We start from the raw sequence: 18,133 nt of genomic DNA, 5'->3' as shown, positions 1-18,133 counted from the left end.
CAGAAGTTCGAAGGAGGTGAATTTAAAGGACATCTGCTTGGAGATTCAGGCTATCCTTGTACGCCTTACCTGCTCACTCCTCTCTTAACCCTTTCACTACCACTGGGGTATATATGTCCCGCAAGGTGCTCAAGCTTCACTGTTGGGACAAAACTCATTTGTGACAGCGTAGAAGTCTGTCCCACTGATTGTACACAGCTTTTCTAGTAACAATTTCCACAAGTTTCCAATATTTGGCTTTGGACTTCAGTTTTAGAAGTTCTAACCTCTGAACAGGAGAGAATCATACACACTTCTATATTTTCCCTCGAAATTACGGAACGTGCCTTATTTTCTTTGTTTAGTTGTGAGTGCATTTGCCTCCAGTGATGATACACATCAGTTTTATGCATCTTACATTTTTTATATCAGGTACAATGCATGTAATATAGTTCTATTTTTCAGTGGGACACATATAACCCACTGGTGTTATTCTTTGGGACATATTGTCCCAGCGTTATTTGATAACCTGTTGTACAGTATAGGGTTATGTTTATTTTAGCTGAGCTGGACACAAAATGGCGCCGAAATGAGAATGTCTTTCTCCAGGAGAATGTTTACAAGGGACTGCTAGCTAGCAGAATGCCTTACTTAGCGATAAACAACTGATACCATATTTCGAGAAAACTGTAGACGACCAGTGTCAGATTGTGGCTTCAGTTCTGATGATGAAGTTGTGGATGTAGATTACACGCATAGTGACAATGATTGAGAGCGTACAGATGGTGAAGGCTCTACTTCGGAAGTAGAAGAGAAGAACAATTGCAATGAAGATAATGTAGAAACTTCTAATGATGATTGTGACTATGATATAATGATAATGGAGATAATATTGATAAGTGATAAAAATTCTAATACTATGCCCTCTTCAGACACCACAAATTTTTAGTCACCTATGAGTGCACAGTACCAACCTAGACTAAAAGTTAGTGCTGATAGGACTCCAGGAATACTAAATCAAAGTACCGTATAAACAGATCATTCGATTATCTGGATGTCTGGTTACAGATTTTTCCTCGCAGTGTCCTTATGAATTTTTTTCAGTGTACAAATATAAGGTTAGACATTCTGAAACGCGAGAAGAAAATAAATATAGCAGACAATGACCACTCAGAAGTGTTGCTTGTGTTAGAAGTAACATTAGTGATGTGCTACAACAGAGTTCCTCATTTTTCCGACTATTGGTCAACGCATGTATCCTTAGGAATAGAGGCTATAAAAATGCTGTTTCTCGAAACAGATATCAGTTGTTGCTCTCGAAATTGTATTGCGCAAATCCTGACAAAGGGGAATCATCTTCAAAATCCTATTATATAGATGATGTAATTTGCTACTTGAAGAAAACTTTTGAGAAAGCTAGAGAAGATTGTCTTTTCAAAGCACTGATGAGTCCATGACTAAATTCAAGGGACGGTCAAGCCTCAAGCAGTACCTACCAATGAAACCAATAAAGTGTGGAATAAAAATCTGGGAGCGCTGTGATTGAAAAACTGGTTATCTGTGTGTGTGTGTGCGTGCGTGTGGCTTAGATGTGTATTTCGGAAAGAATTCGGAAGAAAAAATGGTCAAAGAAGAACTCTTGGAGAACGAGTAGTGATAAAATGTGTGGAATTGGTAAGGAAGAGTGATGCCACGATCGCATTTGATAGTTTTTTTTACGTCTCCCAGACTTGTGGACACTATACAGTACGCTGCAGTTGGGACATGCATATCTAACAGAAGAAACATGCCAAAATTTGATGGAAAGTTGGAAAGAGCTCAATATCAGCACATGGCAAACACTTCTGGAACTATTGCTGCAAGATTGAAAGATTCAAAAGAAGTGGTACTCAGCACCTACCATAGAGTTAATGACATCCAAGTACTAAGAAAGAAGAAAGATGGAAGTAGAGATGACTTACCCTGTCCAGAATCAATTGCATTCTATAATGAAATTATGGGAGGTGTTGATCTCTCAGATCAGAAAGTTGACACATACGATTTCAACAGGAAATTGCAAAAATGTTGGGGAAAAGTCTTCTTCAAGATTCTTATGATGTCTGTTGTCAATTTTTGGAGCTTGTAGCAAGAGATCAAACAAATACCTTATTCTTCTTGCTGTTGGCAAAAGAAATGCAGCAGTGAAAAGGAAGAGGACATCTGATCGTCCATCATCGGCTTCAAAACTGATGTTGAATGTAGGAGATCACTTACCGGTGGAAGGCAACACCAGAAGGCGATGCGTGAGATGCAAGCACAAAAAAGAAACAAGAATTAAAATTTTATGTACAATGCGCAAGCTTCCCCTATATAAAAATTGTTTTGCTCCTTATCACTCATTATCTGACTGAGATATCCTTGAAAAAAAAATACGTTAGTTCTAATATAAATGCCATTTACTACTTTTGATTAGTACAGCCGTATTTTTGCAATCAGTGTACTAGAATTTGTAATAAATACTTGGGTGAATGAGAACTGACTTCCTTCAAAACCTACCACTGGGATACATATGTCCCACAAAGAAACACCAATGGGACAAATATGTCCCAGATTCCTCAAGGCCACTCCGTGCAAGATATCATCTGGATATTGAAACAACATGCTAATTAGAGACTTAGTAACTAGTAAATGCTAAGAAATGAAATATTTTCTTTAAAATTAAAATTGGTAGTGAAAGGGTTAAATCCATCGACACCAAGAGAAGAAAGGTAGGGGAATATGGGGCAGGGGGGCAGAACGGGATATAGCCTCTATCTTCCCAACAAGTAGTGCAATCTACCGAATTTTTTTTAGAACTTCGTCAACTCATGTAAATATATCATCACACAACACTTACAGCCATTCCTTGCATCTGTTGTATGTTATTCGGTTGCTGCATCATATTGTATCATTCATTTGCAACTTTAAAGTGTTTTCTTGTCACACGTAAGTAGAAATGAGATTTATTTAGATAATCTATTTTAATGTCATATTATAGAGCGCTTACCTGGCTTTTAATTCCGAAACTTTCTTAAATTTCGTGCGTTATTTTTCCTGCCAATACCTCATAACTTAGAAATTGTGACTGTGGGGCAAAACGGGGTGGGGCATAACAGGGCAGTACCCCGTCCTGCCCCACGTCATATTTAATTAAATTTCACCTCCTGTAATGGGTTGTTCGTTCTGTAGTTTGTCAGAAGAAGGTTGGATTAGATCCGTATCATGTCTGAAATGGGCTCACAATTGTTGCGTGGGAGTAGACAGTGAAGACGAGGATGCCACACACATTTGCGTATTTTGCGAATGACTTTTTCTTAAGTTAACTTGTAAAATGTTGTAGTATTCACACTTTCAGTATATAATTTTTGTCACTTTTGTCATTTAATTATTACAAAAAATAGATACCCCATTTTGCCCCATACGTGGGGCAGAACGGGGCAAAACACACATTTCGAAAAACTAATTTATTTCAAGGTTATAATGACCGGATTTCATTCGAAGTGCATTTTTTTTACTCGTTTACAGTGTAATAAAAGCATATATGTCATAAAACCCATAGATTTACATTATTTAATACCAAATAAAAGCATTCAAACATTAATTACCCCGTCCTGCGCCATGTTCCCCTACAACCGATGACACATACTGACAAGAAATGTAGTTGAAAGGTGTGGAAACAAAGGTTTAGATGTTTATTGAGAGGATTCTCCACTAGCCTTGAGAACACAAAGACTTACATTGTTGCCTTAGCAGTACTACACAACTCAGCATTAGAAATGGGGAACAAAATGATGTTCAATGTCCACCTTCACCTCCTGGTGAAGATCCTGCTACAGCTGAAGACCTACAGGTACCACAGAATACATTGCATGGGCAAGCTGCAAGAACTGCTTTTATAAACACTTATTTCTAAGTGGAAAAGGTTTTCAGATTTGTGGAACACATTTAATTGTAATAGACTGAAATATTAGCAACTATAAGAAACTTTGATTAGACTATTGCAAAAGCCTTTCTTGGTTGGTGTCATAATGTTAATCTAAACAAAATAATAACCAACCCCGCCTATTAAGTAGGTTTGCAATATAACTGAAGTAACATTTCTGTTTTATAATTTGTCACAGTGCTTTATTTCTGAGTAATTGTGCTCTAGCCTTGAAACATGATAATATACAAGAGGTTTTTAATATTTTTAAGGTTCCAAGTAAACTATATTGACACTCAATGTTATTTTTTAATCATATATTGGGTACCGTAAGGTGTTTTTTATTATATGTGCTGATCGAGGCATATTAATATAAAACTTCAATTCATTTTCAGCTGAGAATAGAAACAACTTGTCAAACAATTAAGTTTTAGACTTAAGTAATGGACTTAATATATAATAATTAGAAACTAGATTTTAAAGGGAATCCCTAATTATTATTTCACCACGAAACATAAAATAAATTCTATCGTACCTGGTTTACATGTTTCGATCAGTTATTGGTTTTCTTCAGAACGATAGAGTTAGAGGGGTTTAAAAAAGGGCGCGTCAGCTACTATGGCTATTAGCGCCTTGATCTAAAATCCTTCACTAAACAGAAACACAATACAATAACCAGAATACTTAAAAGAACTAAGAAGCGTTGTCACGGTTAAAACGAGGTTCACAAATGCAGTTTCAACAAGGTGATGCATAAAAAAACATAAAAGTGAGCAGTTCTCAGACCCTACGTAGTATTTAAAAAGAAACAATAAAATAATAAAACAAGTGCCACCAGAAATAAATTATCTGGCACATTTATGAAATGCTCGGATGTAAAAGGTCCGAATGTCAAGTTTGTTAAAAACATACACTAAACAAATGTAACCTCCGGATGTCCAAAACAATAGAATTTAACACAAGAAAGTCGTATAATACATATTCCGAAGTGATAGTGTTAAAAGTTGTGTAATCAAAATCTATTAAATAAATAATTATTACAATGTTCAAAACTATCTTCCACCGACCAAATTATGTGGTTTTGACTTCCTTTTTTTAGTTCATATTCCCCTTTTTTCCCCCCTTTTAAAAACATCTCTTATTTTGGTCCTTTTTTTTTGACAGAATATCGCAGACATTTAGATAATTTTCCTAAATTTTTTTCCGATAGGCCTATAACTTCCTGAGCAGGCGAAAATAGATATCGTTCTTCTTCTGATTCCAGACATTGGAAAACTAATAAAGTGACCTGATTTACAGTTCAGAATAGAAAGAAAATTTTCACCTGTAGTTTCAGTTGACGTTGAGCGGTCATTTTCTGTTTATAAAGATATTCTGCATTCAAAGAGGCAGAATCATATTGAAACATAATGAAATGTTGAATGTGATCAAATACAACACTTTCCTTATGTTGTGAAGCGATAAATATAAGCTTGTGTGTGCTATGTGTATCCATTAATGTGTTGAAGTGTGTTTTCAATTAAAATAGCACCCTTTTGAGGCAGTAATATTGTGCTTTTTGAAGTCCTTTTTTGACTATACCATATACAGGGACATCATTTTATTTTCACTTCAATTTTTATTGTACCTGAGTTTTTTAATGTACTTCACTCCCACCCCTTCTACTAATGAAGTTCAACCGTCCTCCACACAGGTCCAAGACCGCATGTACAGTCATAGTAGCCTTACGGTTATAGTAAACAGTATGTTCCAAAAATATGTTCGCGTTTTCCAGTGACGGAAGAGCTCTCAATATTGCATAATTTTCCATTTGCCTACGTCGCATCCCGGTTTCCCCCACGTGCTTCCATTCGTCTCACTATAAATGCTACTGGCTGGGCTGTCTTACCTCTTTTCTGAGAGCATTAATTGCTGTTAGGAATAGGACGTCTACATAATATTATACTCATACAATTGTTTAAAATAACTTAAATGAAAGGGCCTCGTTAATTAATTGTCACGTGATTTCCTCCCTTTCTACGACGCTGCGACGTAACCACTGGGACGGACAGTAGGTAGCATGTCTGAGGAATTATATCTTTTCGGATCGGGCAGAAGTGAAGATTGAATATACAGTACGTAAGGTACTCTTTTATAGACTAGGTACAGAATTATTTCAATATGAGTTACTAGTACGAAGTACGAACCTGGTAATTGGAATTACGTACAGTAGTCTATAGTGAGACAATATGCACATTAGAACTGAAGCCTGTCTCGAAATGAAGTGCCACCATTTTAAAAAATGTGTTTAAATATCCTTATTATGATTATTTTTCAATTTAATTCATTCTCTATAGTGTACGGTAATGTGCTGTAGACAGTATAATATACACTGCATAATGAATACCTCCGCATGGAAAGCTCAGTTCGTGAGTAAAAACACTCATTGTTAATACTGTACTGTATTTTGATTAAACAAAAACCTAATGAAAATTATCAAACTCAAAAGCGTGATATTTCCTAGTTTACGTAAATGGATTAACTACTTTTCTTCCCTCCTATACCTAGTAAAGTGATTTGTTTGTATATTACGCCAGTATCATCGAACTCCAGACGTGGAAGGGGGTAGCAAACGGTGTTTCCGGTTGATCCAAAGTATAACCAGGTTAATATTAGAAATGTTAGTAAAAATAAAATGATGTCCCTGTACAACACTTCCCTTATGTTGTGAAGAGGTAAATGTAAGATACTGTGTGCCATGCATAACCATTAATGTGCTGAAGTGTGTTTTGGGGAGTAATACAGTCCTTTTTCAAGTTCTTTTTTTTGGGTATAACTTTCTTTGTTTTGTCCTTTCTTGATGAAAAATTTTCCCTTTAAAATCCGGTCTCTAATAATAATAATAATATATTAATCCGTGGCGCTACAGATCGATCAGCAGGCCGCTGGCTTCACGTCCACAACGGAGAGATGGATCATCCAAACCAGAATGGAGAGATACCGTGTGGTTAGTACGATGATCCTCCAGCCGTTACAGTTGGCGCTTTTAAATTGGTAGTGTACATAAATTTGCATACTGTGACCACAGTCTAGTATATACAGTCTCGAAGCTCAATACGTAGTAAATATGCATCCATAGATAGTTGCTAACCACTAGGATCGCTGCTATCGCCTCATTACAGACAATGCGAAATAGTACCGGCACAGTCTATTGTTCCTAGCACCCTCACAACTCAAGCTTCGTGACTCTGTATATATTAGACTGTGCTGTGACCTTGAAGTGTACAATTTCAAATAGATTACTCTGTTAAACTTATTAACTTTCAACTGAAATTTATGGGAACGCAATTCTACATTTTTTATATAAATGTATAATTATTCCTTATTGAAAAAAGAAAAACAGTTCTGGACTTCGAGTTGTACATGTATTGAAATAATTTTATTTGCTTTCATCCTAAGGCCTATATTCCACTATCAAATTTCTGTGTCACAGAATATGATAAAATTTTTGATCAAATATATATAATGAAATGCAAGATTTTTTATTATATTACACTATGTCAAAAGTTTTATCATATTTTTCATCACAGTTCTAATAATGGATGCACAATAGTTCTATGCTTGTTGTAACAGTAAAATATGCAGCAATGGTTATTGCATTAGTACTAAAGAAGAAATCAAAGAAAAATGTATTTCGTTGCCTTAGAGTGTAAACATGCTAACCACAAAATGAAAATTTTACAGGGGAAACAAAAAAATGAGTATAAATTAACTCTGGAACTTTAGGACCAAATCCAAAGTACAGGTGGTGAAGTTTCAGAGTTAATTACACTCAGTTCTTTGTTTTCCCTGTAAAATTTATTTTTTGTTAGCAGGTTTACACTCTAAGCCGCTGATTTAGGTTAGAGATTGGAGTAGGGATAAAAGATACAAAAGGAATCCATCAAACTCTACTGAGAGAACTTCAGTGTGAAGATGTGAAATTATATATATATATATATAAGTATTTAATAATGGATGATAAAACATTTCATGCGACTCATAATGTGATATTAAAAGTTTTGTGGTTTTCACGGACCATGTGTACTTAATGTCCGCCATTTTCTTTCTTCTCAGTCACAGATTTTATCAAAGGTGTGATGATGACCATAACTTTTATCACAGAACTATGTCACAGCTAGATGTGATCATTACACTGCAAAAGATTTTATCATATACTGGGTGTTCAGTTCAAAATGTGTCTTGGCTCGCTGTATGCCGTCATGTGGCTAGCTGACGAGCCTAGAGAATTCAATCTTCCTACACTTCCGCAGCTCAGGTGTATAATCTAAGAGGCAGAGAAGTTGGCTAGCAAGTACGGCGTTCATTCTGAAGAGTACGTGCCGATACGTACGGTAACGCCGGTAGTGGCAGGAATGTGAACTGTTTGGAAATACGTACTGTCGGGATAAGGGGAGAGGGTTAAGACGATTACTTACGTATTTGTTGACATTAACTTCGACGGTCAACATGGACACGGAGCATTTGATTTGTGTTGTGGAATGTTACCGTACGCAACCGATGATAACAAATACCCTGCGTACGACTTGCAGGCGCAAAACACAGTTCGAAAGAGGTTATGGTAGCACACAGACCGTACAGACCGCCATCTGTTGCTACGACGTTCAAGTTATACCGTACACGTTCTCAAGTTCAGATTGAAGAACGCCTTAAATAATAGGCAACTTCTCTAACATATAAGCTGAAACTCGCTTCAAATCGGTGACCCAACAACAGTGACGTCATGACACACTTTGAAATGAACACCCAGTATATATTATCAAATTTCTGTGACACAGAAATTTGATAGTGTAATATAGGCCTAAGTGTCATCAGTTCAGTTATGTGATCACACTGGAAATCTTTCAAGTCTCGCTTGCTTTCTTTCTAAAACAAGTCTACAAAACCAGATAAACATTTTAATATTCATGTAGATATCTACTGAAGTAACTGAATCATTGGCAATAAATATAAAAAAAAAACTATCAACAGATTACGGAAATAATTATGAATAGCCTAAATGTATTATACATTGATGACACTGGTGATGTCTTCAATTGTACTACAGCTCCTTTATCTTACCGTCTTCTGGTACTGGAGGGAAGACGACGTCAGGCACGTACGGAAGCTGTCGTGGTGCCATGAGAGCAGGTGGTAACGTCATAAGGAACAACACTAAAGTCTTCATTCTGCGTAAGAAAATGTTGAACAAGTGTCATATTATGGTGTCGTTTAGTCAAATGTCCGATGACAGATCTGAACCTCGCAAGTGATACCAACATGGCACCACTTATGAGGCAACTAGACCAGGAGATAATTGGGTAGGGTGGCCAGTAATCGAAATGAAACGTTCGCATCATTTATTACGTCAAATTGATAAGTTGTGATGGAACTCGAGCTGGAACCCGAGATCGACTCATTGGCTATGCAAAACATGATAAGTGAGAAGAGGAAGTGAATGTATTAAATATGCACCCTACTCGGATAAAGAAGAAATACGTGGACCACAGCTATAAAAATTAAATTTGTGCTTAATTTGGACTTCTTTACACTGCAGGAAGATTGAAATCAGCACATTTGAACAGTAGAGAAATGTGGCGTGAATAAATATTTTGATTTGCATATTTTTCGCTACATTATGTCAGAGAACAGAATTTCACTCCTTATAAACACTTTGAGAGTACCTTACAAAAACATCGACAGTAAAAGTGTCCCGTATTTTAAAGAAAAAAAAATATGGTAGGCATATTTTATAATTATGAGATGTATAGTTCGAAAAGTCGACATTGCTATTTTTATGAGAAATGAGTTGCGATTATTTCTTATATATAAGGGTTTAAATGCATTGGAAAAACATTTGTGTATCCTTCAAAACTGAATATTTCTAACATAAATCAAGGTTTAAAATATGGAGTTCCCCCCCCCCAAAACCCGACTTATTCTACTAAGCGAGTTCATTCCAAAGCCCGACATTTCTACTTACATTGTGTGAACTATGGGGGCCAGTAACGTTTCTGAAACAAACATCTTTCCTCAAGACAAATAAAGTGTGTGGAAGTGATAGAGAAGAGGAAGTGAATGTATTAAATATGCACCCCACTCGGATAAAGAAGAAATACGTGGACCACAGTTATAAAAATTAAATTTGTGCTTTATTTGGACTTCTTTACACTGCAGGAAGATTGGAATCAGGACATTTGAACAGTAGAGAAATGTGGTGTAAATTAATCTTTTGATTTGCATATTTTTCGCTACATTATGTCAGAGAACAGATTTTCATTCCTTATAAACACTTTGAGAGTAGCTTACAAAAATATCGATAGTAAAAGTGTCCCGTATTTAAAAAAGAAATGGTAGGTATATGTTATAATTATGAGGTGTATAGTTCCAAAAGTCGACATCTGATATTTTTATGAGAAATGAGTTGCGATTATTTCTTATATCTAAGGGTTTAAATGCATTGGAAAAACATTTGCGTATCCTTCAAAACTGAATATTTCTAACATAAATCAAGGTTTAAAATATGTGTTTTTTTTCTCCAAAACCCGACTTATTCTACTAAGCGAGTTCATTCCAAACCCGACATTTATACTTACATTATGTGAATTATGTGGGCCAGTAACGTTTCAGAAACAAACATCTTTCCTCAGGACAAATAAAGTGTGATTCCTTTAATAACTTACTGGTAGGAAAATCAACAATGGAACATTACCAGAACAAGAAAATGTTGTATTATCTTGGTATATCACAGATATGCAGATTGTTGCGTGTTTACGTTTTGTGTGAACCTTTTATAAAAGTATAATTTTCATAGAATCGCACACAGAAATTTCGCCTTCAGAGCTAGACTGTGGAAGAAAGCGAGTCGGTGATACAAATAACTACACAGAACACAGGAAATGGACAGAAAGGTAAGTATAATGCTATTTTTCTAACTGTAATGGTTGTTTTTACACTGATTGTTCTATGTTTATATTTGATAACTTTTTTACTGGTTATAACTAGGCTATTCCGCGAAAAGCCGTTCCACAACTTCAACCTGTAACCCAACGTAACATCAACTACTCTTACAGAGTGTTTTACAACGTCCCTAAGAAGTTTGTTCAAGATACATTCAGCTGATTAGCCTAAAACACATTTTCTTAAGAGAACAGTGAGACATCCAGACGTTGGGGCCGGTCGTGTTCTTCCAGTTTGCGAGACTCAAACAATTTATATAAGCGGCATTTAGAAACTAGACTTCTCAGCTGCAACAAAACCCACACCCAGCGTCTAAAGACGCCCTACGGGATGTCTTAGTAGACACTTAGGAAGAAGTAGCCCAGAGCGAACGCTGGTCTTCTTGTATCCCTGAGGATGGTTAAATAATAAGAAGTACTGGAGACGATATTGAACGGTAATCCAATATAGCCCAGTTAAACAGTCCTTTCCAGGACTAACCAAACGTTCAGAATATTTGGTTAACAACGTCGACCGCTTGTAGAAAATAAATATGTGCTTATAGAAAATAAATATGTAACTGATTATATTATACATGAACAGTAAATTGCAAAATATAAAATATAAAAATTCCTACCGGCTTCTCCTGGACTCGAATCCTCTCACGACAGAAATTATCTTCTCAGCCCACTTTTTAACCAAATGATTCACTTCAGCACGTTGTAAAGTAGTCTGTAATTGACGTTGAGTACTATAGTGAGGATCACATAAGAGCAGTTCCTAAAAGGCTAATTTGGCCGTCTCTTCAGTGTTGCCAACTAATATCAGATATCATCAAAGAGGGTAAAATCATGATACGTACTGAAATAATAATAATAATAATAATAATAATAATAATAATAATAATAATAATAATAATAATAATAATAATATAGTGTTAACAATAACAATGTCTTGCTTATTTACCACATCTCATTTTTATATTGCGAAATGTTTTCTAAATGGTTCAGTAATTTATGAAAAAGTATATTTTCCTCTCGGACTTCTCCCATATTATATCGATAATTAGGATTAGTATGATGTAATATTACGATTTATTTTGTCAGGCAACATGAAATTTATTGCACTGACTAGAGTTTACGATTCTTGAAACCTAACCTATAAATGTATTTACTTACTTGCATTTTTCATCAGTTTGCTTTACCGTAAACCGAAATCATTGCTGCCAACATAACAGTTACAAAATAATAATAATAATAATAATAATAATAATAATAATAATAATAATAATAATAATGATTTATTTTAGCTGGCAGAGTTAAGGCCGTAAGGCCTTCTCTTCCACACAACCAGCAAAAAGTGTATATACATATGCATGAACTTACAAAGAATTCAACAATTTGATTTAGATGAGAGTTACATGTATACAAGAGTTATTTACGAATTAAACAACAAAATACTATGAACTATTAATTAAACACTGAAATAAACTGGGTAGCAGAATTAAACTAAAATACATAGAATGTTAATATATTTCAAATTATATTAGATAATAGAAAGAGATTATTATGAGACAATTTTGAAAATGCAGCACAATCAGGATGATGTCTAAAGAAAAAAAGCAACAGTGTAGTCAGTAATATTTTAAATCAGTATGATTGGAGTGAAATGCTAATAAGGTTATCTTTTAAGCTGTTCTTAAAGGTGTTTGTTGTCTTGCAGCCCCTAATACTTTGTGACAAGGAATTCCATTGACGCGAGGTGGATATTGTAAAAGATGAGGAATAACAAGATGTTCTATGAAGAGGTATATTTAGCGTGCCACAGATAAGTGATCTGGTATTTACGTCGTGGTTAGAGTATAGATAAGAGAAACGAGACGAAAGGTAATTTGGTGTTGAGGTGTGCAGAATTCGAAAGAGTAAAGACAAAGATGTTGCACACGTATCTGATGCACATATTCTGAGCTCGCTGTAAGTTGACTGACAGTTCAGAACTTAGATCACTTAACAAAACGTCACAATAATCGAAGTGCGGCATTACTAGGGTTTGTACTAGGGTAAGTTTTAGTTGCTGGGGCAAGAAGTTTCTCAAGCGACTCAAAGAGTGAAAGGAGGAACAGATTTTCTTTATCGTTTCTTTAACTTGAAAATTCCAACTTAGATTATTATCAAAAAAGAAGCCAAGATTTTTTACGACAGATGAATAAGGGATTAGCTGCCAGTTGTAGTATTTGTCAGTACCCGAAATTCGAAACGAAGTTGGTAAAAGAAAATTCAACCTGAGAGCTACAAAATCACTGTAATCTACTAGCATATTTAGTAATAGTGGGAAAATGGTTAGGTTTCACCCTTAGGGTATTAAGTAAGCTGATCCGGACTATACTTAACAGTGCGCAATTGGAACGTAATTGTTACTCGTCTCAAGTATTATTACTTTAAGCGACGGTTTTCTAATCATGCGTTGCTAAAATATTCGGCTCTAGCTTGCTTCGCACCATACATATCACAACGCTGAACGAAAGTTGTAAGGGTACACAAAAGTACGTGAAATTTACTTTGCAAATGTACGACCTTGTGGGCTATTCAAATGTCAATGTCGGTCATTACTTCTTTCCATGTGTGTACAACCGTTATAAGTTGTCTGCTGACTTGCTCGCAATGAACTGTGGTTAAGTGTCGCGTTTATAACGGGTCCATTGCTTTCCCTGTCGATTACACAGCACTAGTTAATAAGTATGGTTGTGTCATCAAAATTATGAAAATTATGTTGTACTCAATAGAAAAAACAGGATGGATAAAACAGAATAAAAAGATGACGGAACGATCTTCATACATATAACAGTAGGCCTACCCGTACTATAAGTTCGGGTTCTAAAAAGTATTTCAATAGGTATTTAATTCTGGTGAAATTAAGGACATCAGGCCTTCCCTTCCATACCACCAGAAATACAAATACAATAATATAAATAAAACGAAAAATCACACAAACTTTACCGGTATTATAAAATTAGGAGAAAGGTACAATTAAGTGAGACTTCAGTTTTACAAAATGTAATTCTCACTGAAATTTAATAAAATACATTAATTATTATCATTTTACGCTCTCTTTTGGGAATGGTGAATAGCAAGCTACCGTAGAGATGGATGGTGGAATGTGAGAAAAAGCGGGCGACCTTGCAGCACTGATTTCGATAAGTGGCTTCATGGAAATCATGTTACAAAGTTAGACGCGACTGCTTATGTATTGAAGTATTTCGTGTAGTTGTATACCATAATTAAAAAAAGAGCGATATTGTAATTGTTCACTAAAAAATAAAGCCCATAAGAACCCAATACATTTGGGGTGGCTTAATGTTACAAAGTTAGGCGCGACTGCATAATGGTTAATTCCCATTTCTTTCTGTGTCACTACAGGCTCATATCGAGTTCAGATCGGAATTTTCACACTTATAACTAGGGCTAGGATTTTGATGAAATTGCATCTTTTTTCTAGTACGCCAGAAACACAGCCGCTTTAGTATTTATATGTTATGTGATAAACTGAGTGTTTTAAGACATATTTGTTAGGGCATTTTTTTTTTTTGCATTTTATGCCTGTTTCAACTCATAAGAGCATCTTTTGTGTTATTCGGACATTTTTTAGGCATTTTCATTTAATTTTGGCCACAAATCCCCATTATTAATATAAAAATAATGTTTATTTCCTTTGATATTTTGTTTACATATTTCGTCCATTAAAACCCTTTATGTTTTACTTGGTTATTTAACGACGCTGTACCAACTACGAGGTTATTTAGCATCGATGGAGTTAGTGATATTGATATGATATTTGGCGAGATGAGACCGAGGATTCGCCATAGATTACCTGACATTTGCCTTACGGTTGGGAAAAACCTCGGAAAAACCCAACAAGATAATCAGCCCCAGCGGGAATCGTACCCGCGCCCGAGCGCAACTCCGGATCGGCAGGCAAGCGCCTTAACTGACCGAGCTACGCCGGTGGCTAATACCCATTATTTTGTAAAATATTTTAATTGTTTTTCTACGCAAATATTGTCATTTTAACGTAGTACACCCCCACGTAATGGATCAGTCCAACCACCCCTTCAATATAGACTCCTCTATACTTGCTAATTCCGTATAAGAGTGGCCTTGTGATGCGCTACATGGATACTACATCAGGCAAAATAATTAATTAAAGGGTACTACTTAGAAAAAAATATGTAAAATGAAATAAACTTAAATGTTGGCACCAGAATTTAATTTAATTACTAGTCTAAATACTAAGTAGCACAAAACTCTTTTTCCTACTATGCCAATTTTATAATGTAAGATCAATTTTTAGGGCATTTTTGAAAGATTTTTAGGTCATAAATGTATTGTTTTTAGGATACTTTTTTATGATTCATAGGTCATGAAAATCCTAGCCCTAATTATAACATTACTTTTACGCAGACACATTGTGCGATTTCCATAATGTGAAGCCAACAATCACGAGACGAATTCAAACTCACAATTCAGTCGCCGCGTAAACTACGGCCGAAATTTTCAACTACACCACACCTCACTACTACTATTACATAGCCTATTAGATAAATTTAGGTTCATTATTGTAACAGAAACAAAGCTTATACTACCTAATACTGTGCACATTTCAAATCAAGTGGTGTCATTTCCTTATAAAAATTATCACAGCGCACGATAATCATTTTTACAATATAAAGTCCTCCAGTCAAACATGTAAATGATAGCTGTAAAGAATCTAAAACCGGATTTATATATTAATAACAAAATAGTAATTAATTACACTGGTCAACAATGATTTTGTTAAATGTACAATTTCTGCTGTTTCTTATATAATGTCATCTACAGATTCCAAAAATGAAGTCATAATTTTTCTACCACCCACAATTTTTTTGTAATTTTAGAAAAATTGATTTATTTTTATAGCTATATACAGTCCTTGACATGCTAATGGAAAGAAAATATTTCAAATATTTCATTTTATTACTTTAACAATTGATCTACAACTTCAGATCGCTGTTGTCTGTGAAGTCAGAATTCATAAAAATGAATTTTATTCCTCATAAGACTGCGAGAGTAAGTATTAATTCTCAGTTGAGTTGGAACTTACAATCATGAAACAAGTTTCATAACCCGTGTTTTGTTTGTCCTAATTTTAAGTGTGGTAAAAGTATCTTATGAAGTGAAACATACCTCGAAATACTGTAAATCACAAACAACTTTTGTTACGTTTGTGGTTAATTAACTTTGAAAGCACACTAGTGAATTTTACTGCACTAGTTAAAATAGCTTACGAGTGTTCTTTTGATTGCAAAATAGATGAGGATAGAAACTGGGCCCCTGAAATCTGTTGTGCTCCATGTAATTCTATTAGCCTAACTGGTTGGCTAAAAGAATCCGGTCATATGCCTTTTCCAGTTCGAATGATATGCCGAGAACCTAAAAATCATTCAACAGACTGTTACTTTCTAGGAACCACAGATCAGAAGATTACAGAGAACTTGTCAGCGAGCTGATTCAGAACTACTATAACGTGATGGGGTGTCACGTATCTCTCGAAGTAACTTCTTGGATTCTCATATATTTTTTCTTTCCTCAAAACCTTCGAGTAGTGAGCGCTGAAAGTGGGGAGCAATTTCATCAGGAGTTCAATGAAATGGAAAGGCGCTACCAGGAAAAATGGAGCCCAAATATTCTGTCAGACTACTGCTGGACACTCATAAGAGATGTTTCTCAAGCGAAGTATAGCCTAAAATCTACATGTTCGCCGAGCAAACAATCACGGGAGACATGTATCTTGATATGTTGCAACTTTTCTTACACCCACAGTTACTGCAAGATGGTATTATTGATACAGTGATGTTGCAGCAAGATGGAGCACCACCACACTTTGTTCTGACAGTACGTGCGTATCTCAATGACATGTTTCCCAACAGGTGGATTGGAAGAGCATCTCCTCGTATGTGGACACCGCGTTCACCGGACCTCACATCTCTAGACTTTTTCGCTTGGGGGTTCATCAAGCAACAGGTGTACCGAACAAAGGTTCCTAATCTGCAAGTGCTGAAAGAACGAATACGCCAGGCCAGTGCAATGATTACAGAGGATATGCTGGTAAATGTTTTCCAGGCAACGGTGCGTCGTTGGGAAACGTGTTTTGAGATTGATGGAGGTCACGTGGAACACTGACTTTGTAGTAGATACTACATATACAATTTCGTTGTAATTGGACTACGTTATCCCCAAAATGTACTGGGACTTTATGAGCACACTGTATTTCACACACATTTTAGGTAAATAAATATGATTTTAGGTAAAATGTTACAAGGTAACAATACTAGAAAAGTCTGAAGTACATTTCATATAATTACTCACAAACCCTGGGTGATAGAAAACGTTTGAAAACAGATCTCAAATCAGCACGAAAAGTGCTATAAGAATTGTCCATTCTTTATCTTTTAAGAAAAAAAAAATGTTTAATTTTGTTGATCAGTGTTATTATTTTAATGTACATTACTTAATCTGACACCCACAAACGTCTCCGCCTGTTATTTCCTTATAATTTATCGCTTATTGCAATTAATACTAGTAATATTGACTATCAGACGTCACAATTATCACACTTTCATCGAGCACGCCAATCACGTTCAAATATAAAATGGCAGAGCTGCTCTGCACTACTTACGTGTCGCGCGAGGTCCAGTCGTCGTCAAGGACTGAGTGGAGTGGCCTGCAGGCGGAGACTAACCTGCCACCGAGTTCCCTGATCCTCCGGACTTTATTATTACTATTTGCTGTTATTTGCATGCCACAAACAGGTCTACAACTCCAGCACCTGCCAAAAAAACTTACAGGTTTGAGAAGGTCATGACGACTACGACAATGTGCAGAGAAAAAGGAGCAGCAGAACTACAAAATGTAATAATAGAGTAAAATAAATAACATAACACAAGCCGGCTAATGGTCAGCACGCTTGCTGGTTTACGGATCCAGTACTGCTACTTGCCTCTCATGCGGCTAACACCAATGTACTACCTACATCACTAACATTGGCCCTGTCTTGTTTACTTCATGGTACGCACTTCTGTACCGAACAGTAGTATAGGGTAAAGGTTCCTAATCCCGTGATAAAATTTCAATTGACTGCCATGGAATTTATTTGTGGGTCCCTATCACCACGGCATCGCGCGTCCTCAGGTTGCGGATAGAGGAGACTGCCTCCAGATATGGA

General features: G+C 35.8%; 1 protein-coding gene across 2 annotated transcripts in view; it reads right to left on the bottom strand.

Moving 5' to 3' along the window:
• The window catches only part of LOC138706551 (hatching enzyme 1.2-like), a 37,758-nt gene extending 19,972 nt beyond the window's left edge, over positions 1 to 17,786 (bottom strand). The window contains exons 1-2 of one of the 2 annotated variants that reach the window (XM_069836015.1): positions 17,755 to 17,786; positions 9,020 to 9,126 (exon numbers count right to left, since the gene is read on the bottom strand). In XM_069836015.1, the coding sequence (XP_069692116.1) occupies positions 9,020 to 9,126; positions 17,755 to 17,771 (124 nt within the window). In that variant the 5' untranslated portion in view covers positions 17,772 to 17,786. The other variant, XM_069836004.1, reaches the window with a different exon arrangement.
• Positions 17,787 to 18,133: the final 347 nt, after the last annotated feature.

The sequence above is a fragment of the Periplaneta americana genome, chromosome 1, assembly GCF_040183065.1.
Source record: "Periplaneta americana isolate PAMFEO1 chromosome 1, P.americana_PAMFEO1_priV1, whole genome shotgun sequence".
Lineage (NCBI taxonomy): Eukaryota > Metazoa > Arthropoda > Insecta > Blattodea > Blattidae > Periplaneta > Periplaneta americana.
This window is presented reverse-complemented; position numbering and strand designations above follow the sequence as displayed.